We start from the raw sequence: 24,977 nt of genomic DNA, 5'->3' as shown, positions 1-24,977 counted from the left end.
GCAAATAGGGTTATCTGTACCATTTTTCTGGATTCCATATATATGTGTTAATATACGATATCTGTTTTTCTGTTTGGTCAGTTTTAAATTTTGCCACAAGACAAATCTTGGCTCCCTGTCTGTCCCAACAATCTAGACGTTCTCAAAGATTTTCCATTCACCCGTGCATTGACCTGAGAAAAGCGTGACTTCAAAGGTTCATCTGCTGGAGATGGGGGACAGAGATGAATCCTCAGTATTACAAAATCCAGTGAAGGTGACCGTGGGGTCCTGCCATCCATGCAAGGATGTCTTTCACTCAGCTCAAAGGTTACTTTGGGGTTCTTTGAAAGACACCGGGCCTCGGGTTCCAGGACATTGACCTCTATTTACAGAAGAGATTTTTCCTAAGAGGTAGATTCCCTTAGGAGAGAGAAACAGCATGAGTTGTATAAATTTATTGGTAAGATGAGGAAGCAGGGAAGAAAGGCCTGAACGAGGACAAGAATGCACATGCTGAGAGCACAAATCACTTCACCGACGGGCCAGTCAGCAGGGCTTCTCCTGGCTGTAGTCTGCAGGGACCATGCAAGGTAAATACAGCTAATGCCCAAGGGTTTCCCTAGAGCTGATGCTGATCTAAGAAGAGACAGTCCTTGCAGGTCTGTCAGGGGACCTGTAATTGTCTGTACCCAAGGAGAACATGGCCAAATAACTACCTAAACCAGGGCACAGAAGGGGAAGCAGGAGGACTGGGATTGCCCTTGAGACAAAAGCTTCATCTGTGAGGGGCTTACAGCCAGGAAAGGGTCAAGTCTTTATCCCTGGCAATTCTGCAGGAAGGGGAGGCTGCATTAAGAAGCCTCTAAGTATGGAGGCAGAAGGATGGGCTAGCATCCTGACTCTTCATTAAGAAAGACTAAGGCAGAGAATTGCGAGAGAGATGACAGTGGTGAATAAAAGCAAGGAGGAGGTGATGACAAATGTGATGGAGGAATATCCCTGAAAAAGGGAGTCCAGGAGAAACCAAAGCAAGCTGTCTGGACAGCTGTCTTTCACTTTATCTTGGGGTCTTCTTGGTGGGTGAGCTCAGAGCTGGGGTCTTTCCCAGCAGGTCCTTGATTTCACTTGTACTCCCCAACCTGGTTTTGGCCTCCCCGTGGGGGCTGCAGTTCCCACTGCCAGTGACACAGCCCCCCAGCAGGAAGCCATAGCCCCCGCCAACAGAGCTGGGCCGATAGCCATAGGTCCCACTGCCGCTGTACCCAAAGCCGGCTCCTGTGCCTGCAGTCCCGGCCATGGAGCTGCTGATGACGGCTGTGGAAGACAGAGGGAGGACTAATAAGTGTGTGTCCCAGGACAGGACTGACCCAAAGTCCTCTCCAGCCTCCCAGATCTAACTAGATTAAATGTGTCCCTCCTAAGTAATACTCCACATCAACTGGGGACTTGGCTTTAGTGACATATGCTCAATTCCTGAGCAGCTTGAGCACCAGGAGAATCAGCCCAGATCCCACAGGACCCCCAAGCCCAATGCCTTCTCATTCTTCGAACAAACAGGAGTAGCAGGGGCTTCCCCCCAAAGAGCAGATGACGCCTAAGCATCATGTAAACCAGCAAATCTTGCGTTTAACTTAAGACATTCTTAATTTTTTCCAAAGAATTTCCTGAGTGCTTGATACAGGTGAGTTTTTTCTGGCTTCTCTCAGGAGACCAGGCTGAATCCTTTGGGGCAGCATCTCAACTGCTTGTGCACGATGTTTCTGTGCACACCTGGGTCTCACTCCAGGTGAAGAGGTGCCCTTCTTCCTACTCACAGCTTCCGGCATGCAGCAAAGCCAGGATGGGGGGTGGCAGAAGAGCATGGGGCTGAGAGTCTTATGAGTGAGGTTTCTGGGGAAGGGGCCAGAAATGGGGAAGTGTGAAATGTCAGAATGTGATGGGAAGCTGACCCCATCAAGGAAGAGGCTGCAGGTCTCAGCACAGGAGGTGATTAGGACAATGTTGCTCTAGCAGGCAGAACCCAGGCTGTTCCATGGGGGTCCTGGTGGTAGGGGACCACTTCCTTTGTGTTCATTAATAGGCTAAAAATACTCTTTCAGGGGTGTGAAATACTCACATATGCTCACAGAATTGGTGTATTCTCCAGACATCCTGCAAGGGGACAAAGGCACAGGTGAATCTCCATCACATGGAATCTGAGTTACCCTCAGCCCAGCCTGCAACCATCAGCCAGGCTAGTGCGTTCTCCACAAGTCCTCCAGCTGGCCAGGTGGCATGAACTGCCCTGGGTGACTCTAAGCACCTCTCTCTGGTCTCTCCCCTTAGGAGATGTGTGAACTTGCAACCCTGGATCCCCTGTGGTAACACCACCTCCCAGGGGCCCTCCGGCTGTGCTTCCCATCAGCCCACTTCTTCATCCCTGTGGGGCTACTGTCTGAATAAATACAAGTGTAGAAATACTGGCATCAGGAGTTGCCACTAAGGAACTAACTTTATGACTTTAGGACCAATAAGTTCTCTTCTCTGGGTCTCATTCATAAAATAATGCTAGGTTAGAATGGGGATTTTCAAGTGTCAACACTTCATGTACTACCCTTTCAACTGTTGCTATGATCACATATAACTCATACTGTTATATGTTTAGTATTTTTCATTGACTGTCTTCTATGACAAAAAATGTATTTCTCTTAAAAGGAAGTTTTATATCAACAGGGTACATAGAAAAAGAGCATCACTGGACCAAAAAAAGACAAAAACAGTAGCAGTGGAAATAAATAAAACAAAAAAATTTTGGCTAGTTATTGTCTGCTCAGAGACTTTGAACCTAGGATCTACCATCTCTTTACTAATAGAGATATTTACAAGTGTCAGGTCAGTGTCATATATACAAGAGCACCACGCTGAAGCTTTCTCCTTGTTGTAGTCTGAAGATTGGAAAGAAAACCATAAAGGAAATCACCTCTTATTATCTGACAGGATGCTGTTTAAGGCTATGTTTGTAAGTGACCTAAAAAGTATCTCCAACCCCTCCAACAGCCTGCCACTCATACCTGGGAAATTAAGTCAGAGGATTCCAAAAGTCCTTCCAGCCCTAACATTCTGAGAGCCCTCCCATCACCTACCTGCACTCCTCGCCCTCCAGCAGCTTGCGGTAGGTGGCGATCTCGATGTCCAGAGCCAGCTTGGTGCTCATCAGCTCCTGGTACTCACACATCATTCTGGCCAGCTCCTCCTTGGCCTGGAGCAGGGCAGCCTCCAGCTCATCCAGCTTGGCCTGAGCATCCTTCAGGGCACAGTGGCCCCGCTGCTCAGCGTCAGTGATGGCCGTCTCCAGGTTGGAGCACTGAGGACCAGGAGGTGGCATTGCCCCCTGTGTTCTAAGGTACCCTTCCCTTCACTGCCCCCCTCCAAGTGCTTGCTGTGGTTGGACCATGCTCTATCCTGCCCACTTCCTAGAGCAAAGCCACATCCATGGAGTTAGTGTCCTGTCAACCTGGAACTGAGAGGCTTGTTATTCTCAGCCCCTTGGCTTTCTGAAAAGGCCTTTCCAATTATTCCAGGATTCAGGTGAGAGCTAAGTGTGGAAGGATGAGAACAGAGGCTCCATCTGAGGAAAGGAGTTCTGAGATGGAAGACCCTGAGAAGAAGGGACATGGGGGAAGCATGTGTGACTGACAGTTTACCCCTCCCTTGGGAGTGAGCCAGGAAACCCCAAAGCCCCTTCACCTGCTTCTTCACACTCTCAGTCTCTGAGCGCAGCCTTTGGATGAGCCGGGTCAGCTCTGCAATCTCATTCTTGGTGTGTTTGAGGTCATCCCCATGCCGACCGGCCACCAGCTGCAGCTCCTGGAACTAGGGTGAGAGGGGCCAACACAGGAACCTAAGCTCAGCCTAGCGGGCCGTGCCTTTGCCTGGGGAGTGTGGTAGAAATGGGTAGGGGTCCCCAGCTTCACAGGCCTATCAACAGCCTCCCGCTCAGACTTCTGTTCTTTGACTTGATTTATCTGCCTTCAGCAGAGATGATCTCACTGAAGGTTTTGGCCATAAGGACAGTCGAAAGTCTCACATCCTCTACGCTGCAGCTTTGCAACACACAACTTTGATTATGATACTCTTCTGCTGATAGCGCCTCAAAGTAAAGGTAAGATTCAAACAACTCCTAGCCTGGCATCAAGGTGCCTTGAGATCTGACTCTATTAGGCTCTTCAGGCTCAGTTCTTACTGCCCTCATCTATCACCTACCTGATTCCGCACCTCTGCCAAACAGTTTCAGGTTCCATAAGGAGCCCATGTGCTCTTAAATCTCTGAGTCTGTGCACGAGCCCCTCCCTCCTGCTAAAAAACCCTTCCCCATTCATCCTCTCTTTTCCCCGAATCAGGTCCAGCTCAGCCAGGGCAGACTCACTTTCTCCAGGAGGCCTTCACTGGTCCCTGCTTGGGTGCCCATCTGTGCCCATAGTCCCTGGCATGCCAGTCTGTAGATCTTACCACTCTGTACTGTGACCACACATTTCAATGTCTTTCCCATCAGACTCAGAATGACTGGGTGGCAGGGACCTTTAGTTTTATTTCTGAATTCCCAGTATCTAGCACAGAGTCTGGCTAGAAAAGGGGTCTGGTTGGTGAATGAATGAGTTAATAAGTGAACCAAAGAGGGAGCTGATGAGCCACCAATCTATTTTTTCTGGGACTTCCTCCCCTTCATAGCTCAACTGAGTTCCAGGCTACTGGCAGTCTTGCTGGACATGGAGGCACATTTTGTGTGTATGGGAGTGCGGGGGTAGATTTGGTTATATCCTATCACCATGGGTCATGAATTTGGAGTCCTCTATTAGTTTGGGATTATTCCTGCATTTGATGTCATCCATTGAATAATCAACAGAGAGTACTCCATTTTTACCCCAGAATATGGTAATCTCCATCACTTACCAGCTAAATGACCTTGACAAGTGACATAAGGGGAACACAAAGAACATGTGACATTCAGAACTCCAGTGACTCTGCACTGCCTGTCTGTCTCCGAGGGGTTGGGCTTGCCAGTTGTCTAATATCTGGCTCCAGCATGGTCCTAGAGTCAGGATTCTTCTTAAAGATGCCAAGTTCCCTGGAAGGTACGGGGCACTTCTCACTGCGCTCCTGTGTTTTATCTTTGGTGCCAGGTCAGGTGGCCTTCTGCATCTCTGCACAGTAGCTCTCCTCACCAGGGCACTAAGTCCCTGATTCTGACACCAAGTCATCTCCTCCTGAGACAGGAGATTAAACTCCTGCCATTCAGCTCCCAAGGGATCCCAAGCCCTTCTCATAAATCCTCCTCAACCAGAGTCACCTCCTGACTTTCTGTCTAAGTGCTATGGAACATCAGACATGTAGATTCAGACCCAGCTCCATCACTTATCAGCTAAATGACCTTGGAAAGTTATTTAAACTCCTTGAACCCCACTTCTTCACCTTCAAGAGGGGAGTAATAGTAAGCATTCACAGTACTGTTTCTGGGATGACACTGATGCCATTCCTCTCAGTGAGTGCTTGCCCTGAGCTGGAGAAATCCTGGTGTGGGTAACCTCAAGAAAAAAATGAACCCACATTATGTTTATGCCTAATTCTTCTAGAAGGAATCTGGGATTAAGCACTGGTCACTGACAATCCAGAATGATTGGGCCACATAGCCATCCCTGATCCTGGCTGGAAGCTGGAATGTAGAAGGATATGGGGACTGGGGACTTGAGTTCGCACCTTTATCAAGAAGCCTTGGCCTGAGTTGTCTTCTAGGCCATGAAAGCCTCCCTTCCTCACACCCTTGCAGGTCAAATCTTTCTGCCCCTGAGGTAGCAAGGGGGCAGGGGGAGGGGCAAGATAAGGTCTCAAGAGTGTGGGTTTCCCTTGAGAAGGAACCTGATAAACCTCAAGGACAATTAGGAAGTCACCACTTTGATCTGAGAAACTAAATTATCTGAAGACTCATTTCCCCGCCTACAACCCAGGAGAGGAGTCAAGATGTAAGGGACTCAAACCTCCCCCTTTCTCCTCGGAGTTGGACTTGAATGAAAAGATAGGAATGACCTGATCTCAGATGAGACTCCATAATTTATTGTCATTAACAAAGGAGTTGAGATGCTAACTACTCACGTTTTCCTTCTTCCCAGAATTAGTTCAAAACTCTCTGCCTCTAAGGACATGGCTCCCTACTTGCCCCACCCAGACCTAGTTCCCTAACCTGTGTCTCCCCAAGGTTCGTGTTTCTGTGACACACTCATTTGCACTCAGCTGTGTGTTTTCTCTGATGGCTTCATGGTTCCTAAGGACAGAGCTGCCATCTCTTCCTTCTCTGGGGCTTCCCCAGCACCCTGGACAATGCTGTGCTCCTAGCGAGCATGTAGGCCATGGTGGGTCATGGGATGGACCAGAGGCCCCAGAACACATGACCTTGGAGAGTTGTGCAGCTCACCTTGGTCTGGTACAGCGCCTCGGCCTCCGCCTTGCTCTTGAGAGCAATGTCCTCATACTGGGCCCTGACCTCAGCAATGATGCTGTTCAGGTCCAGGTTCCGGTTGTTGTCCATGGACAGGATGACAGATGTGTCACTGATGTGGGACTGCATCTGAGCAATCTCCTGCAGGGGCAACAAGGAAGCTTGAAATGCCCTTTGTGAGCAGAAGAATGTGCCAAGGTGATGGGCCTGCCCCAGACCCATCCCCAGACCCTCCCAAATAGACGCAAGTTGTGGTCCCCAAAACCTCCAAGAATGGAGTTCACTGGTCCAGAGGTTCCAACACCACACCTAAAACTGCCGCATGGTTTTGAAGTAGCCCAAGAAGAAACCAGCCCCCATGACTGTCACCTGAGATCGGTCAGGAGTGCAGAAGGTGGAGGCGAGACAGCCTGGCCACCACACAAGGGACAGTAAGGACATTTGAGAGCCCGTGAATGGGCCAACAGGCTGAGGCTTGAAACCAGATGGTCACAGAGGCGGTAGAAAGGGTGTGAGACTTTCACCTCCATCCCTGGGGAGTCGTGCTTAGACCCGAGGAAATTTCCAAGCCGCAAAGAGAAGACAAGCAGAAGTGAGAATATGCTTGGCTGAGGGTCAGTGGGGACCCCTTAGGGCCCCATGGCTTCCTGAAGGATGTGAGAGGGGACAGCTGGTGGCCAGGCTGGAGTGGATGGCACACATCATTGGATGTACCCAGATTGGTGTCACTTGCTTTGCTCTACAAAACTCCCAGCATCCCAACACTGAAGATTCCCTGGGCTCTTAAAATTCCTGATGAGTTAGTAACCACTCATTCACACATCTGTCCTTCCAGACGACGGAGCCAGGATGGGTACAGGAACTGGGGGAGACTTACCCCCTCGTACAGGCACGTAAAGAACTTGATTTCTCTCTCCAGGGCATCCACCTTGGCCTGCAGCTCCACCTTGCTCATGTACGCTGCATCCACGTCCTAGGGGAATCCAGAGAGCCCCTGACATCGCCCTTCTTCAAGCCCAGACAGGGGTCTCCAAGGCGCTGGCCCCCCACACCCAGTTCAGTGACTAGCTGCCCCAGAAAATGGAGTCAAGACACAGGGGTCAAGAAGTGATCCCCACCTGAACTCACTGCAAGACCCTGAGCAGGTTCCTTATGCCTCCGGAACTCCTCTTGCCCCATCCAAGAATGGAATCTTTTTATTGCCTACTTTGTCTCAAAGAGAGTATGGGAGAGAGCCCTACCTCCCTATGGTCAGTCACACGGTGGTCAGAGCTGAAGGTGGCCAGAGACAGAGTTGGAAGGTGAACCTGCAGCCCTTCCCAAAGCATATGATGTTTCCCCAAGCCACCATGGGCGTGGCCTGGGAGTGACTGTCCACGTCTGCACTCCTGCCCATTTACACAAGACATAGGCCTGAACAAAGTGAAGTGCACTGGGTAAACATCAAGGTGTCCCCAAGCTGCAAATCCCTCCACCTTCTCCTGTGCCCTTCAGCTCCGGGCCCTTCTGCAGTGGGTAGAGACTCCAGTCTTTCCTCTGATTCACCTCCCTCACCCCCTACACTCCTCACCTCCTACACTCCTCACCCTGCTGGACCGAGGGACATGCATCGTGTCCTCACCTTCTTAAGCACCACAAATTCATTCTCAGCAGTTGTGCGCTTGTTTATTTCCTCCTCATACCTGCAGGAGAAGCATTACGATGAGAAGGGTGTGTGTGGGTGTGGGTGTGGGTGGGTGTGTTCTCATCATGAAAGAAGAGATGCGATGCCCATGTTATGTACCTTTTAATAGATATTATTTTACATTTTTGCAAATCTGCCCAACTCATTAGGACTATGTGGCCAGTGTCGTGGGCAGGGTTTGAAGCAACCTCCTCTTGGACCTGGGGACTGGATGGCTTGGGTCTAGATTTCCTCTGAAGCCTGGAGAGTGAAAAGGTTCTTCCTCCTCCCTCTCTGTCCAATTCACAGGAACACACCACTGCCCCTCTCTCAGTCATGATTCTTGTGTCACCCCAGCTGCCTGACACCCCTATCAATAACTTCACCCCATTGCCAAGTGTGAGTCCCAAGGCAGTCAGACTGTCCCCTGGGACAGGAGGAAGGAACATGGCCTAAATGTCCAGGATCTGAGGGAAGTGAAAGGAAGCCCGATGGAAAGTCCAGCCCCCTGCCCAGCTGGTAGGTTCCTCGGAACTTGGGGACAACTTGAACAAGTTTAGGACCTGAGAGGCTATGGTATGTACACCTGGGCTCTTGTGAATGGGGAGCAAGAGAGCCACAAACTAGGACAGCCTCCCCACTGCCCGAAATGCTGGCTGTCCCCTCTCTAACCCACTGCCGACCCAGAGAAGGCCCTGATCCTGTCTGGGCAGAGGATCTCAGGATGGGTCACTCTCACCTGAGCTCAGTGCCCCTGAGGCCAGAGGCATACATCTCAGTGACTGTGGGGAGAGCCCGGGCCCAGGAGGTGGTCAGCCTGGGCGCAGGGTTCCACTCACCTCTTCTTGTAGTCCTCCACCACATCACGCATGCTCCTCAGCTCTGAGTCCAGCCTCACCCGGTCCCCCGACAGCATCTCCAGCTGCTTCCGCAGGTTGCTGATGTAGCCCTCGAGGATGGGCTCCAGGTTGTTCTTACAGTTGTCCAGATCCTGCTGCTGCAGCAGCTCCCACTTGGTCCCCAGCACCTGGTTCTGCTGCTCCAGGAACCTCACCTGGAATCCAGCCAACCAATAGTCAATGGCAAGAAGCCAGGGAATTTTCTTTCCTGGACAGTAGCTGTGTTCCCTCACGTTACGTAGCCTCATCCCTCAGAAAATGACTCTCTTACCCCTTCCCACCCAGGTCCTTTGTCTGAATGCAGTTATCTTTTGGGGATCAGCCACTGACATCAGGAGGGGCCTCATTATCCTCGCTTGCCCCTCATCAAGATCTATCTCCTATGCACCTGTCCTTACCTGCCCAGACCAGTGTCGATGGTTAGCCTGATCCACCTTTCTTGGGTGAGTCCTTAGGCATGTAACCTGGCCATACTGGCCTTCACGCTCTTAGGGACCCCTTCTCTGGGTTTCTGGTGGCCTGGCCTGTGCTCTGCCTACTCTGTCTCCTCCATCACCGCCTCTCCCAGCCCAGCCAGAGGCCGATATCCAATTGATCTGGGGTCTCGAGCCCTCCCATGTTGCCTTCATTTCTGGCTGCCTATGACCTCAGAGGATTTCCCCAGGGGGAGAACCAGCCTTTTCAATTTGCAATCTACGAACATTCCACCATTCCCTTGCACAAAACCCTCCAGTGGTTCCACATCACCTACAGGGTCAAGCCCAAATTCCCTTCTTGTGCTTTTCCAATGTGCCAGTGCCTCTCCCACCATTCATCCAACACACAAACCCCAGTTCTCCCCACTCTTCAGACAAGTCCCATCAGGCTGCATGTGACTCTTCCCTCTCCTTAGGTTGCCTTTCTCCACCTCTGTCCGGCAAACTCCTACTTATGCATCACTGCCCTCCCTCACCGTCACCCGTGGTGAGCTTCCCCTGCTCCCCTAAGCTTGGGAAATGTTTATTTCCCCAAACCCTCCTACCCCTTTGCTCTTCAGTGGTCCTCAAACGTAAGAGTGTCTTGACATCACCAGGGGGCTTGTTAAAACACAGATTTCTGGGCCCCACTCCCAGAATTTGTAGTTCAGTAGGTATGAGGTGGAGCCTGAGAATGTGCATTTCCAACAAGTGCCAAGGTGATGCTGACCGATAGCGGCTCATGGACCCCTTTTGAGAACCGCTGTTCTCGCGTACCACTGATCCCCATCTGCCTTGCCTTATAGTTTAGGGTGTATTATAGGTTATGAGTCTGTCTTTCAACCAGAGTCTGAGCTGGTCTGGGTCCCATGAGAGGAGGAACTGGGCCTTAGAATTTCTAGATATCCTAAGCTGCCACAGACCTTGTCTTTCTCCAGGAATTCCCACCTTGTCGATGAAGGAGGCGAACTTGTTGTTCAGAGCCTTGATCTGCTCCCGCTCCTGGGCACACACTTTCTGGATCTCGGGGTCCAGCTCCACATTGAGGGGAGCCAAGAGGCTCTTGTTGACGATGACCTGGTGGATGCCCCCAGGTGGGCACAAGGATGGGCACATGGGCCCCAGGGCCACACTACCAAACATGCTGCCGGCAAAGCCGCTGGCTCGGCCTCGGCTAAACCCATAGGCCCCTGCCCGCCCACTGCCGCTGGCCATGTTGAAAGAGACGCTCCGGGCACACCCAAGGCTGTACAGGCTCCGGCTTCCAAAGCCCCCGCTGAGCCCTTTGCTCCCTCCCCTGTAGGAGGGTGAGCTGCTCCCAGAGAGGACAACTGAGCATCCACTGAAGGCCCCCTTGGCAGCAGCTCCCGACTTGTAGGTGAATTGGCGGCTCATGCTGGGGAGGCCAGCGAGCTGGAAAGAGATGCCAACACTTGGGTGAGATGTAGCTTACCAGCCTACGGTCTCAGATGCCTCCTTTATAGGGCTCAGGAGGGAGCCACTGCCCTAATTTGTGGGCTTAGTTTGCCCGGAGCAAATCATTTTTTCCCAGCAAAATCAGAGACACTGGGCAAATAACTTAAACCTCCCAGAGTGCTAGGCTTGCAAGCCTTGCTCCTGTAATTTGAGTCTTATCTAATTAACATGGGATAATTAGGCTGACTGAATTATCCCTAGAAAGATCTTGGGAAGTTTGTCACAGCCTCAAAATTGTCCTTCCCCAGGGCGTGGGACTGAGGGGACCAGACTGCGGGGGCGCAGAGGGGAGACCTTTAACTGACAGCAGCATCTGTGAGAGATTTCACGACTGTACCAGAATCAGATGGGCTGCACCCAGGACCCTGGCTAAGCTGCTTTTATGTGGTTAGAAAGAGGCTCCGCGGCCTGGCTTCCCAGGGTTCCCGGAGGCAGTCTCATGGCTGGCCTGGGCCATGGAAGATGAGCCCACCAGGAATCCAGGCCCAGTCCTCTGGTTGCAGGGCCCTCTGTGCCCTCCCAGGCTAGTCTCCTGCTCCTCTGTGCCAACCAGGCTGCCCTGCACACCTTTCGCTACACACACTGACTTTGTTCTGGACTATCCCATCACTGCCACCCTTAACCTTGAAGTCTGGTGGTATTGTCACCATTCACAGTGGCTCACACTGGTGCAGCGCTTTCCAGCATTAAAATAGCTCCTCATATACAGAAGCTCATTTAATTCACTAGACCTGGAGAGGAGCTGTGAGGGTCCACCTTCCACAAATGGAGAAACAGGAACTCATACGTTTGCTGTTATAGTTGAGGATCACATTTCATGAGCCTTTCTTTGTATGAGTCCCAGAGGAAACAAACACCAGGCCCTGGCCTTGAGAACTCTTTTGGCTGATCTTCTGACCCCACGTTCGAAGCTCTGCAGGCCTTATTTGTTTGTCCAGCCAGCCAGCCGTTCATGTGTTTGTTCATCCATCTGTCTGTTCATTTAACACACTTCTGTTGAGAGTTGACTCTGTCCCAGGTCTTAAACTAGGTTCTGGGGTCATAAATTAATAAGACAGAAACCTGGTTCACAATTCTAAGGGAGAGAGTAGACATTTGAATTGTATTAGATCCTTGATATTACCAAATTATATGACCCAAGAGTTTCACAATTCCCAATTCCAAATACATTCACAGTACATACTTTCCTCTGTAAAAATGCAATTGTTTCACTAGGCAAGTGCTCAAATGAACAGTTTGCCAATCCCTCTTTTCCATTTCTGTGCAGAGATTTTGGCCTTACTCTGCATTATAATATAACAGTATGATGCTTCTACAACTATTGTACCAAGCAATTGCCAAATTCAACCTCCTCTTCTTTTTTATACAAAAAAAAGCTATTTTCTATTTAAGAATAATCATTTTCTTGGACAGTCTCAATTTCACTATCAGCCATAGTCCTTAGCAATCTTTTCAGTCTTCTTTCCCTAGACACTAAGGTTTTTTCCTCTGCACTTCACAGCCGTGAAACAAGGCTGTGCTGTGATGAGGACATAGAGTGTCCTAGCCAGGAGCACTCCCTAATTGATTCCTTTCCATATGTCAGTGATTCAGACCCGTAGTGTCTCAGCAAAACTGTTCAATACAGACTGCTGTCGTGGGCCTTGAGCTCATTCCCTAAGGGCTAAAAGCAAGTATTCGCACTCAGAAGGCAGTGCAGTGTCCCCCTACATGGCCTTGACTTCCCCTCTCCCCCACTGGCCTTCTCTCCTTGGGAACCTGCCACAGAGATACCCTGGAAAACCTTCTCTGATCACATCCCAGTCTAGCCACTCCTCTCTGGCCAGCTTCCCCAAACTGTACCGATTATCTATGCTAACTCCCTGTCTCTACCTGTGTTCCAGGTGTGTGCCAATCCTCCCAAACAGCCAGAAAGTTTCCTGAGGACAAGATCCAAATCCCATCTTCCCTCTACTCCTCTTTAGTTACCTCGCAGAACTGGGGTGGAGGAAGGGTTCCCAGGAAGCCATGGAGGAGACAAAGAGATGCTTCAGTGACCCTTGAAAGCATTTCTCCTAAGGACAGGATCCTCAGTACCTACCTTTAAATCTCTCCTAAGTGGCTTTTCAAATAGTGGGTCCCTTGCATTTCATATCCTGGCCCTGCCCTCACCTGGGGAATCAATGTCCACTGAACCCTTATCTAATTTTCATGCAGTTACTAAGTCAGTCCCATTTCCCACAGAGGGGCAGTGCTACCACGAGCCTTTGCTCAAGCCTCTGGGGCATGTATCTCTGAGGAATCAGCCCAAAGAAAGCACAAAGCCAATCCTCATCACCCTCATGAGCATTAAAATCATGTTGTAAAAGAATATTTAAGTATTTCTTATCCAGAAAGATGGAGCAGACAGACTTTCTTCTGACACTGCTCTAGCAGGAGAAATGGTGTGAACTCACTCCACTTACCACAACTAGAAACCTGGACATGACAGATATAATAAATATAGGAAGATCTTAAAGGTGGAGAGAAGAAAGTACAGCAACTAGGGGCTTCAGGAGCTAAGGACGATGGGATTAATGTATCAGTTCAGTCACTCAGTCATGTCTAACTCTTTGCAACCCCATGAATCGCAGCACACCAGGCCTCCCTGTCCATCACCAACTCCCGGAGTTCACTCAGACTCACCTCCATCAAGTCGGTGATGCCATCCAGCCATCTCATCCTCTGTCATCCCCTTTTCCTCCTGCCCCCAATCCCTCCCAGCATCAGAGTCTTTTCCAATGAGTAAACACTACCATATATAAAATAGATAACCTACAAGGACCTATTCCTATTGTGTAGCACAGGGAACTATACCCAATATTTTGTAATAACCTATAGGATCAAAGAATCTGAAGAGAATGTATGTGTGCATGTATAACTGCATCTGTGTGCTGTACACCTGAAACTAACACAACATGCAAATCAGCTATACTTCAGTTTAAAAAAGAAAACAAACTCAGAGAACTAAAAGAAGAAATTCAAGTCATATGGAGTGTATTCTCTGATCACAAGGAATAAAACCGGAAATAAAACATTTTTTTAATTTTTAAAAAACAAGATTTCAGGAATTCCCTGGCGGTCCAGTGGTTAAGACTGTGTGCTCTCACAACCGAGAGCCCAGGTTCAATACCTGGTTGGGGAACTAGGATCCTACAAGCTGCACACTGTGGCCAAAAAAAAAAAATTGTAAAAAAACAAAATTTTTTCCAAACACTTAGAAACTAAACAATTTACATCTAAATAACTCATGGGTCAAAAAAGAAGTCTCAAGGGAAATTTTTTAAAAACTTATTTCCAAATGAGGTCATATTCAGAAGTACTGAGTGTTAAGACTTCAATATAACTTTTTTGAGGAAACAATTCAACCCATAACAGAGATCAAAAGCACAATCTATCAAACAAAACCCTCAAGTTAAGTTTCACACTTTAGACAAAAATTGACTCATAAGACAATAGACTTAAAACGTAAACCTAAAAACCTTTTGGAGAAAATCTTCAGTATGCAGGACTATGGATATCTGGAGAAAACTATAATTTGAAAAGATACATGCACCCCAGTGTTCACTGTAGCACTATTTACAATAGCCAAGACATGGAAGCAACCTCAATGTCCATCAACAGAAGATATGCAGTGGAATATTACTCAGCCACAAAAAGGAATGAAATAATGCCATTTGCAGCAACATGATGGACCTAAAGATTGTCATGCTGAGCAAAGTAAGTCAGACAAAGACAGACATATATATATGATATCACTACATGTGGAATCTTAAAAAGTGATACAAATGAGCTTATCTACAAAACAGAAATAGTCACAGATGTAGAAAACAAACTTACAGTTACCTGGGGGAGTAGTGGGGAGGGATAAATTGGGAGACTGGGATTGACATATACAGACTACTATATACAAAATAGATCACTAGCAAGGACCTATTGTATAGCACAGGAAACTCTGCTCAATACTCTGTGATGACCTGTATGAGAAAAGAATCTTGAAAAAAGTGGATATATGTATATGTATAACTGATTCACTTTGTTGTACACCTAAAGTTAACACAAAATTGTAAATCAACAATATTCCAACTTAAAAAAAAACCTTTTTAAAGACTTTTAAGAAGAGAATAGCAATGCAAAAGGAAAAATATGCATATGAAAAGGTTTCTTCAATAAGACATAATTGCTAATTCAAACAAGGGGATATTGCTTCACCACCAAATTAAAAAATATTGATTATTTGGTACTGGCCAGGATAAAGTGACAAGGACTTTCTTGTAGAATGTCACTACTTTTTGGAGGACAGTTGAGCATTATAAATTAGGAATTTTAGAAAGACGTTGTGTTTGAGCAAATATTCTTTTCCTACTTTGAGAAATTTATTATTCATTTTTGGGAAAAAAGGAAGTATGGCAAAAGATGTTTGGTGGTGGTTTAGTAGCTAAGTCGTGTTGGGCTCTTTGCAACTTCATGGACTGTAGCCCATGGACTGAGGAGCCTGGTGGGCTACAGTCCATGGGATCACAAAGATTACAACAGGACAGAGTGACTGAGCATGGATACACACCAGTGAACCACAGTCATGATTCAACTGTACTCAATAAACCTCACAATACCTCCAGAACTGAAAATTCCTAAAACTCGCCTGTGTCCTGTTTCATTATTTTACTTTCAGAAAAGAACTCTCCAAAGTACAAATTCCTTCCACCATTGGCTTTTCCTAGTTAAGGAAAAGAACATCTAATCCTTGCCTTAATTCTCATTCTTTTTCCAGTCGAGGCTCATCCTACTCAGTGTGTGTGTGTGTGTGTGTGTGTGTGTGTGTGTGTCCAATTGCTAAGTTTTGTCTGACCCTTTGCAACCCCATAGAGCCCACCAGGCTCCTCTGTCCAGAGGATTCTCCAAGCAAGAATACTGGAGTAGGTTGCCATTTCCTTCTCCAGGGGATCTTCCTGACCAGATAGCAATGACTAATAGCTCCTGGCTACTCACTTCTGCCAAGGCTTGACATTAAACACACATCACATGCTATGAGTTGCAAATGAAGTTTATTGTGCAGACACCAAGACCACAACACTTTAGCTGCAAAGCCAACAAGAGAGTTATATACACAGAAGCATGTTTCCCTGGGGGCACCACCAGGGAAAAGGCACAGGCACAGATGGGGTGATCAACAGAATACCCTTTGGGAGAAGGACCACTGAAAGGGCAACTGCAAGAAGGGGCAGGGAATGGGGCGGGGCTGGAAGCTCAAACCTAAACAATGCAGACTCTTCCCCTTGGGACAGAGGGTGTTACTGGCTCCAGTTGATTGGTTATGGGCATCTCTTTGCCCCACAATGCCGTGAGAGGTGGATCACAAGATCTGACTTGCTGTCAGTTAGATGTACAGAGACAGGCATTCTGGAGGGGGAGGGTCAAGGACGGACTCTATCCTTATCTGAATGAGAAGGTCACACTGGAACTGCCACCTTCACAAGAGCCAGAACCACCCCTCTCAGAGCCATAACCACCCCCTCCAGAGCTGGACCCTCCTCTGGCACCGCCTCCAGAGCTGTGTTTCCCTCCAGAACTGTATCCTCCTCCTGAACTAGAGCCTCCTCGAGAGCCACCTCCCGAGCCATAGCTCCCTCCACCGCCACTTCTGGAACCAGATCGTCTGCCTCCAGAGCTGTAACTGCTGCTTCCAGAGCTGAATCCTCCTCCATAACTGGACCCTCTACCTCCAGAACCATAACCTCCAAAGCCAGCCCTGGAGGCCACGCTTGAAGAAATGCTGCTGCTCGTCACAGCTGCAGAGAGACAGACAGCATTATACCTCAGTGCCAACTGCCTCGGCGCCTCTGCCCCACTCCACCCCCAGGACAGGACCACTCCCCCGCCCCCTGCACTTACACACAGTCACGTTGCTGCTGAGGTCTCCAGACATCCTGCCAGAGAGAGAGAAAAGATAACTCTAGGCAGAGCACTTAGGTACTCTGCATACGTGGTTTTACAACTTCCACCTATAACCACCCATGTCAGCCTCAAAACTCAGCCACCACGGCCTCACACAGCCCACTTTCTTTGGTGCTGCGGATCATGGAGATGGGGATGGGCCCCATGTTTCCACAGTCTGGCATCCCAAGTCATCTCAATTTCTTGCTCTGATAAAACTGATCGAAAGCAAATTCACTTCTGAACTGGGAACCCATTGTTTTATTTAAATCCATCTTAGGGAGTCTGATATGCAGAATCCAAGCCACACCAGAAATTCTCAAATGAAGACTGTTCTGTCAACATTCAAATCAGAGAGAACTGCGACTCTGTACAGCCTCCCTGCCCTGCACCCACACCGCCCTCCCCTGCTTCATCTGAATTCATTCCCACATCATCTTGCAAGCTGGGGAGAGGAGGCCCGGCCTCCAGACAGGTACCCAGCAGCAGCCCGAGCAAAGCCAAAGCCACTCCTTCTCTGTAATACTGGCTCTCTGGTGGACCGAGGAGCTTTTGCCGTCTAATTGCTTCAGCCAGACTGAATCACCAGGGGTACTGAGGACACTGACAAGGGTCTTAGACCACAGAGGAAGGAAAGGCTCCCTTCCGGAGGTTAACACATGGCTCTGTAGTTCACTCAAGAAACCTGCAAAGAGCTAGATCTGGTGCCTGCTCCTTGGGCATGCCCCAGCCAGGCGGCACCTTCCAACCCACGACATCCCACGCTGCTTCACAAGGTGGAAGGAGAAGACGCCACACACCCTGCAGACCCAGAGATGATGTTTCAGATCGTTGAGAACTAATCTTTGTTCACACCATCAGTTTTCCCTTTCAGAAAAGAGAAAGATTAATTTACTGCTTCATTTAATTTAAAATTTAACCTGCCTTGTTAGTCGTTCCACACTGATAAGCCTACAGCTGCACACTGCTGCTCTATGTCCTGAATCTCTCCAGGGAGGTCAGCTCTCAGCTGTCAGAAGGCCTTGCCCCTGCCCCTGCTTTCTCTGCCTCCACCTCCAGCCCTGGCTCCAGGAGAGGAGAAGGTAGACCAGGGTACCCTCTGGCCTCCTGGGGCCCCTCACCTGCACTCCTCGCCCTCCAGCAGCTTGCGGTAGGTGGCAATCTCCACATCCAGGGACAGCTTGGTGTTCATCAGGTCCTGGTAGTCACGCAGCAGCCGGGCCAGGTCCTCGCGGGCTTTTTGAAGAGCCTCTTCCAGATCATTCAGCTTGCTCTGGGCGTCTTTGAGGGCATTCTCTCCCCGCTGCTCAGCATCTGCAATGGAGTCTTGTACATTCTTACACTAGGAGAGAAGGAGAAAAGGTTTCTGTTGGGACAGGAAGTGCAATCTGTCTTGGCAGAGGAGGAGAGGGAGGGAGCAAGGATGTGCAGGGTGTGAGAAGCCAGAATCACTGGCCCTGGAAGTGTGTCACCAGAGAGTTAATGCAAGTTACAAGCAACTTGCTAAGACTTGCTGCTGTCTCTGAGCCTCTGTCTTCCCAAGTCCCTTTTAACTGGACCCTTAACCCTTTCCCCATCATGACCTTTGATGCTCACAATCTAGGACCAGAGTCATTACCCTATTTTACAGTTGCAGCTGCAAACACTGATGTGAATGGCTTCATAGAACTTCTGTTGCTTGTGGAGTCAGTTCTCTGCCCCACATTACCTCTTCCAGAGCTAATGTCCAAACCTGGCCAACCCCCTGCAGCACTCCCTGCCCCTGTATCACACAGCCAGCTGTGCAAAGAGGTACAAATGGGAGGTGACGCCTGTGATCTTTGGTAAACCATGACCTCTAGCTTCGTAAGCCACTGTTCCATTTCTCCCATGAAAGCAATCAAAAAGTTAACACAATTCTTTCCCTGCACTTAATCCCTACTTGAGAATGAGCCTTAAAAGTGAAAGCAAAAGCTGCTCAGTCCTGTCCTACTCTTTGTGACCCCATGGACTATACAGTCCATAGAATTCTCCAGCAGATCTTCCCAACCCAGGGATTGAACCCAGGTCTTCCACATTGCAGGCAGATTCTTTACCTGCTGAGCCACAAGGGAAGACCAAGAATACTGGAGTGGGTAGCCTATCCCTTCTCCAACAGATCTTCCCAACCCAGGAATCGAACTGGGGTCTCCTGCATTGCAGGTGGATTCTTTACCTACTGAGCTATCAGGAAAGCCCCAAGAATGTCTCTTGATCACTCTAAAATTGTTCTAAGTCTTAATTATGTCAAGCCCAAGGTTTTTGTGATCAACATACACTATATTAGAATTTCTCTCTTTCTCTCTCTCACATACACACACACACACACACACACCTGCACACCTGCACACCACCTCCCACCCCACCCTGAGCTGCACTCAGCCAGGAGAACTGCAGCCATCCTAGGGCGTACACCCCACCTGCTTCTTCACTTGCGCGATCTCGCCTTGCAGCCTCTGGATCATGCGGTTCAGCTCGCTGATCTCCATCTTGACCTCCTTCAGGCTGTCTCCATGCTTTCCAGCAGTTATCCTGAGCTCCTCATACTGCACGGAAAGAGGAGGAGAGTTATCTAATCAGGGAGGGTCAACCAAGCTGAATGTCATGTCTGCATTTGTGGGAGATGGGGGACCAGTGCCATACTTGACTGAGGGCATTTGGGGTACTATAAACACTCTTTCTTGGGAATGATGCCCAATTTTCACTAGACAAAACCACCAGTAACTTTACTGTACACTTACTGGCTGGGCTGGAACACAGCTCATTAGAAAGAGCTGCGGCTCTCCCTGCCCACCCAGAACTTGCCTTGCTGTGGTACACTGCCTCGGCCTCGGCCTTGCTCCTCTGGGCAATCTCCTCATACTGGGCCCGGACCTCAGTGATAATGCTGTCCAAGTCCAGGCTGCGGTTGTTGTCCATGGACAGGATGACGGTGGTGTCGGTGACACTCTGTTGCATCTGGGACAGCTCCTGCAACACAGGGAAGGTCTGGCCACGACGTCCCTGCCCACAGCCACAGGCAGTGAGGAGGGATTCCCCTCCCCCGGTGTCAGGGAAATGCAGAATCTCAGACTAACTATGTACTGGGTGGGGTGTAAAGTGATATAGCCACCATTCCCAGTCAGGTAGTACTGAGAATTACGGCCGGGGTGGGGGGGTCTGCATTTCTGAGCCTCCTAGTTTATGCAGCTTAATAAGTGCCCCCAGAAAGAAGCCAGTTGATGGCAAATGCCTTAAATTGTACTTCCTGTTGCAGAAGTCATGTGTGTGCACTTGGGCAGGGAAGCGGGGAGTACATTATATTTTGACCTCTGAAATATATTGGATATAAGAAGAGAAGCAGGGTGAGTCTTTTCCTAAGGGGAGCTGGAGTGAGGGAATTTGTCCTAATAGAGCATTACTTCCTGTGACATCAGAGGAGAAAGTTCTTCTCCTCCAAGACCTATACCAAAGAAGCTCCCAGTGGCCTAGACATTGATCAGTTGAAGTCAGCCACCCATGAACCCCACCCACAGCCCCCTTTCCCAGTGGGAGAGGACTTCCTTTGAGGGGAAGGGTAGGTAGCAAGGGTCCATTTAAGAGCAGCCTACTTACTGCATCAAAGAGCATTTTTGTGAACTCCACGTCCTGTCTCAGCAAGTCCACCTTGGCCTGCAGCTCCACCTTGTTCGTGTAGGCATGGTCCACATCCTTCAGGGAAGGTCAGGGTCTCTGGTGAAGCTCACAGCCCCCCCATTCCCACCTTGCAGTGCTTTGTGTATGGGCCCTGCCCTGCGGTCTCTCTGCCACTCCTCCACCCAGTCCCTGTCAGCTGCTCTCCAAAATCCCAGGCACCGCAGACAATCCACAACCCCACAGGACCTCATCTGGCATGAAGTCCACAGTGCATCTCTGCAGGGGGCTACATGCCCACGTCACTGCTCACACTCCCCCAGGACCATCAGAGCTCTGATGGGACCGAGCTTTGTCAACCATTCTCTCCTTCCTGCTTGGTATGCTCTGTGTTTCCACCAAAAAGCATAACAGCCTCTGTGGCTTTTAACAGTCAGTCCCCAACTCTCCCATCCTATCTATCCATCCCACCTCTTCTGGATTTCACACCAAAGCCTCTGCAGAAACCAGGCTGAGAACACACGCTTCTGCCTTCAGGCTCAAACCTTTGTCAGCCCAACTGACTACACCTTTAAGTAGGCAATCTAAGGAAGTCCCATGCCTTCCTCGGCCCTTTAGAAAAAAAATCAAGTGCTTTCTATGGTCATAGCTTTCAAGACTCAATACAGTCTTTGAGTACGTAATTATGGGAAATGCCCTAGCAAAAGCGCAGAAATTGCCTGAAGCTTGAACTACAGAGACACCTTTATTTCCATGAGAACCAGCCATGGACATGCTTCACCCTTTCCTGGCTGGTGCTTTTTTCACTCAGAGGTGTGCTCCAGCTTGTCCATCTGGGCACAATGGGCTCTGATGCATCCTCACTCCCACCCCAACCATGACATTCTCTCACTCACCTTTTTAAGTGTCACAAACTCGTTCTCAGCAGCTGTGCGCTTGTTGACTTCATCCTCATACCTGTTGGTACCCAAGGACACTGCAGTTAGATTAGTACTAGTTTGTTTCCCGTTTTTTTTTTTTTTCCTTTTCCTACTGGATTCACCCAAAATACTCCATTTCCTGGGACTATTAAAAAATACTTTTGTCTAAATTGAAATGATGAACCCAGATGAGGATGCTTTTCTATAAATTAACCATCAAACTTGTCAAAAACATGATCTCTAAAGCCCTAAATGTCTTCCTCCCAAACAATCAGCAACGATACAGAAGGCTCTCCCCTTTATCCCCACAAATGCAACTGGGAGATGAGTGGTTTTCTGGGGCAATGACTGGATGGGCTCAAATCAAGGTTTATCTCCACCCAGTTTTCACTCTGCCACTTACTTCTTCTTAAAATCTTCAACAAGATCCTGCATGTTGTTCAGCTCTGACTCTTGTAACATTCTTTCTGAATAAAGCTTGTCCAAATGACTCTGCAGTTGGCTGATGTACCCCTGGAAGAGGGGTTCCAGGTTGGTGGTACGGGTGCCCACATTGATTTGTTGTAGCAGTTCCCATTTGGTCTGCAGCACCTGATTCTGCTGCTCCAGGAACCGCACCTGCGGGGACCAGAAGGAAAGCACATGAGCTCTGGGTTGTCCTTCCGACCGACAGGCCAGGGTCAGCTCTGATTCTCCTTCAGGAGATAGGGAAAACCACGTGGCTTCATCCTCCCCAGCTGCATGCCGGATCATGCTGGGCAGAGCTTCTGAGCTCTCTGCCTCCACACTTGGAAAGTTCTGTAGGCTCCTAAATGTTACATCCGGCACTCTCCACGCAGAGCACTCTTTTTCCTACTTTCCCATCCACTATTTTGTTTGCAGGTGCTTTCAAAACTCCAGGCCATCTCCCTCCCTGATCTACTTGAATTTCCAATAAAGGTCCCATAAATTCTGGGGAAAACCAAAAGCAAGCTTTCACTGGCACTGTTCCTAAGGGCTATGAGTATAAGGGCAGGGCTCCTCCATCTGATTTTTAAGAGCCTTGTAAATTTTTTAGACAGGTTTCTCTGCCTTGAAATGGGAGAGAACCCTATCACACTCCAAAGTGACATCAATTAAAAACTTTGTGGTTTATAAAACTAAGAAAGCTTCTCCTGAAGGCAGAAGTTCATTCATTCCTAAATAGATATTTCAGGCTTAGCTTCCTAGAATTTAATAGAGCAATAACTTCTAGGGAAGGAAGAACAGTCTCAGAAGATGTTTTACCAACCCCCTCTAAAACACTTGGCTTGAAATAGTCCATTTCTTGTCTGTGTCAGGTTTTTACTGATTTTCAGAATTTTCCATTAGTATTGTTTGTTTAGGCTGAGACAGTAAAGCCAATGTCACAATTAATTCCCAACCGCAGACTATTATGGAAATGGCACCCATGAAGCTTGCATCTTTCCCCTGTGGATACTGCCAATTACCCAGGACAGTGTGACTGCACTTGCTGCTGCTGCTGCTGCTAAGTCGCTTCAGTCGTGTCCGACTCTGTGCGACCCCATAGACAGCAGCCCATCAGGCTCCCCTGTCCCTGGGATTCTCCAGTGTTCTTATAAGCAAGAACACTGGAGTGGGTTGCCGTTTCCTTCTCCAATGCATGAAAGTGAAAAGTGAAAGTGAAGTTGCTCAGTCATGCCCGACTCTTAGCAACCCCATGGACTACAGCCCACCAGGCTCCTCAGTCCATGGGATTTTCCAGGCAAGAGTACTGGAGTGGAGTGCCATTGCCTTCTCCAGACTGCACCTATGGCTTATTAAAAAATGAATCTTTATCATTTGCTTTTCAGTTAGCACTGAAAGAAGCAGGGCATCCTGAGCCTTAGATGAAGCCAGCTTCTCATGACTCACCTTGTCGATGAAAGTGGCAAATTTGTTGTTGAGAGCTTTGATCTGCTCCCGCTCCTGAGACTTCACGTTCTGTATCTCCGGGTCAACTTTCACATTGAGAGGCTGCAGGAGGCTCTGGTTGATAGACACTTCGTGGATACCTCCACCAGGGAATCCTCCAGGGCCGAAGCCACCAGGACCCCCAAAGCCACCAGGACCCCCCAAACCTCCAAAGCCACCACCACCTCCAAAGCGGCCTCCACCAAAACTGCCTCCTCCAACGCCGAGGCCGCCTCCAAAGCCACCTCCTCTGCCACCAAATCCTCCATAGGAGCCAAAGCTTCCACCTCCTCCAGCCACGCTAATGGAGGTGCTCCTGGACCCTCCAAGGTTAACGAGACTCCGACTGCTGAAGCCACCTCCGCCGAATCCGCCTCCGCCAAAGCCCCCGCCGCCACCGCCATGGCGGCTCAAGCAGGAGAAGCTGGTTCCTGATAGCCGGCTTCGACCGGGGACCACGGCCGAGCCGCTACTGAAGCCCCGGAATCCTCCTCCACCTCCTCCTCTTCCTCGAGACTGGTAGGAGATCTGACAGCTCATGATGCCTTTGCCCGGAGAGGGAAGTTGCAGGTTCCCGAGAGGAGTTCCGATGGGAGAGTCAGCGCTGCTGTTGGAAGACTGTCATGGTCCCCTTTTATACCTGCCAACTAGGTGGTGGTGTGCATGGGTGTGGGCCCATGTATGCAAGAGTTTGGTCTGCCTGGAAGCTACTCCTGGTGAGTGATTATCAAGCTAATAGCCATTTAAAAATCTATTAATCAGCTCCCTCCCAGAACTTGTTTTCATTGCAAACTTCTGTTTATCTGAGCATCTGTGACACCATTTAATTTTTGTAAAATCATCAAAAGAGGAGGTCAGGATGAGTTTCTCAGTCTGGGAAAAAAAAAAAAAGGGCATTCTGCAGAATGCTGCTCCCTGCTCTGGACCAATCCAAGGGAGGCCAGCTGCCCCTAGGGCCTCTGGAGGCTCGCCACCCAGTTCTGCTGATGGAAGAGATGACGGGCTTAGAAACTTCGGAGGCTCCTCAATACTAGCCTCAGTGTTCCCCCTTGCTTTTTCTTCTGTGCCAGGAAGAGTCTCAACAAGGGATTTTTCAGAGCATGAATGCCATGTGGGGAAACATGCAACCTGTCACAGAAAGGAGTTGACCAAGGATGCTTCAAAAAAGTTGTCAGTTTTAGGGCTTCCCTGGTGGTCCAGTGGTTGAGATTTCACCTTCTAATGCAGGGGGTGAGGGTTTGATCCCCTCTTGAGGAGCTGAGATACCACATGCCTCATGGCCAAAAAGCCAGAACGTAAACAACAGAAGCAATACCACAACAAATTCAATAAAGACTTTGAAATTTAAAAAAAAGAAGAGAATAAAGAAAAAAAAAGTTGTCAGTTTGCAAAATATCTTGACTGTTCCCTTCCCATACCACACCAGGACTCCACAGTAGCCAGTCACTGAGAAGAGGAGAATTTTCCTTCCTGTAACCAGGTCTTTATAACTATCAACTCCATGATTTTTCTACATGAAAACCCAGAGAATGAAGGCCTTCAGAGAAGTTCCTCTGTCCCTGGGTCTGTCTAACTCTAGGTACACAACAAAAGATGGCA

General features: G+C 49.0%; 2 protein-coding genes across 2 annotated transcripts; both read right to left on the bottom strand.

Annotated features, from left to right (window-relative positions):
• Window positions 1-428: 428 nt before the first annotated feature.
• Window positions 429-10,863, bottom strand: LOC147371540 (keratin, type II cytoskeletal 73). The gene is made up of 9 exons (XM_086403823.1): window positions 10,417-10,863; window positions 8,954-9,168; window positions 8,073-8,133; window positions 7,329-7,424; window positions 6,428-6,592; window positions 3,709-3,834; window positions 3,105-3,325; window positions 2,099-2,133; window positions 429-1,296 (listed from the first exon to the last, which is right to left on the bottom strand). Exons 1-9 carry the CDS (start codon window positions 10,861-10,863, stop codon window positions 1,040-1,042), a joined length of 1,623 nt encoding a protein of 540 aa, XP_086259949.1. The 3' UTR covers window positions 429-1,039.
• A 5,127-nt stretch (window positions 10,864-15,990) lies between these two features.
• Window positions 15,991-23,919, bottom strand: KRT2 (keratin 2). The gene is made up of 9 exons (XM_086403822.1): window positions 23,340-23,919; window positions 21,850-22,064; window positions 21,423-21,483; window positions 20,509-20,604; window positions 19,720-19,884; window positions 19,335-19,460; window positions 18,018-18,238; window positions 16,855-16,889; window positions 15,991-16,751 (listed from the first exon to the last, which is right to left on the bottom strand). Exons 1-9 carry the CDS (start codon window positions 23,916-23,918, stop codon window positions 16,396-16,398), a joined length of 1,854 nt encoding a protein of 617 aa, XP_086259948.1. The 5' UTR covers window position 23,919; the 3' UTR covers window positions 15,991-16,395.
• Between the last annotated feature and the right edge of the window lie 1,058 nt (window positions 23,920-24,977).

Source organism: Bos grunniens, chromosome 5, assembly GCF_055505025.1.
Source record: "Bos grunniens cultivar Pamir isolate PY7600 chromosome 5, Bosgru_T2T1.0, whole genome shotgun sequence".
NCBI classification, from domain to species: domain Eukaryota; kingdom Metazoa; phylum Chordata; class Mammalia; order Artiodactyla; family Bovidae; genus Bos; species Bos grunniens.
Note: the sequence above shows the minus strand (reverse complement) of the source record. Positions and strands in the feature narration are given on the sequence as shown.

Excerpts from the sequence above, each read along its gene's own strand:
- LOC147371540 (XM_086403823.1), bottom strand. The coding sequence starts at position 10,863 with ATGAGCCGCCAATTCACCTACAAGTCGGGAGCTGCTGCCAAGGGGGCC. Across the intron at positions 6,593-7,328 it reads TTACGTGCCTGTACGAGGGG|GAGATTGCTCAGATGCAGTC; the intron begins GTAAGTCTCCCC and ends TTGCCCCTGCAG. Across the intron at positions 2,134-3,104 it reads CTGGAGGGCGAGGAGTGCAG|GATGTCTGGAGAATACACCA; the intron begins GTAGGTGATGGG and ends GTCCCCTTGCAG.
- KRT2 (XM_086403822.1), bottom strand. The coding sequence starts at position 23,918 with ATGAGCTGTCAGATCTCCTACCAGTCTCGAGGAAGAGGAGGAGGTGGA. Across the intron at positions 21,484-21,849 it reads GTTGAAGATTTTAAGAAGAA|GTATGAGGATGAAGTCAACA; the intron begins GTAAGTGGCAGA and ends GGGTACCAACAG. Across the intron at positions 16,890-18,017 it reads CTGGAGGGCGAGGAGTGCAG|GATGTCTGGAGACCTCAGCA; the intron begins GTGAGGGGCCCC and ends TCTCTCTGGCAG.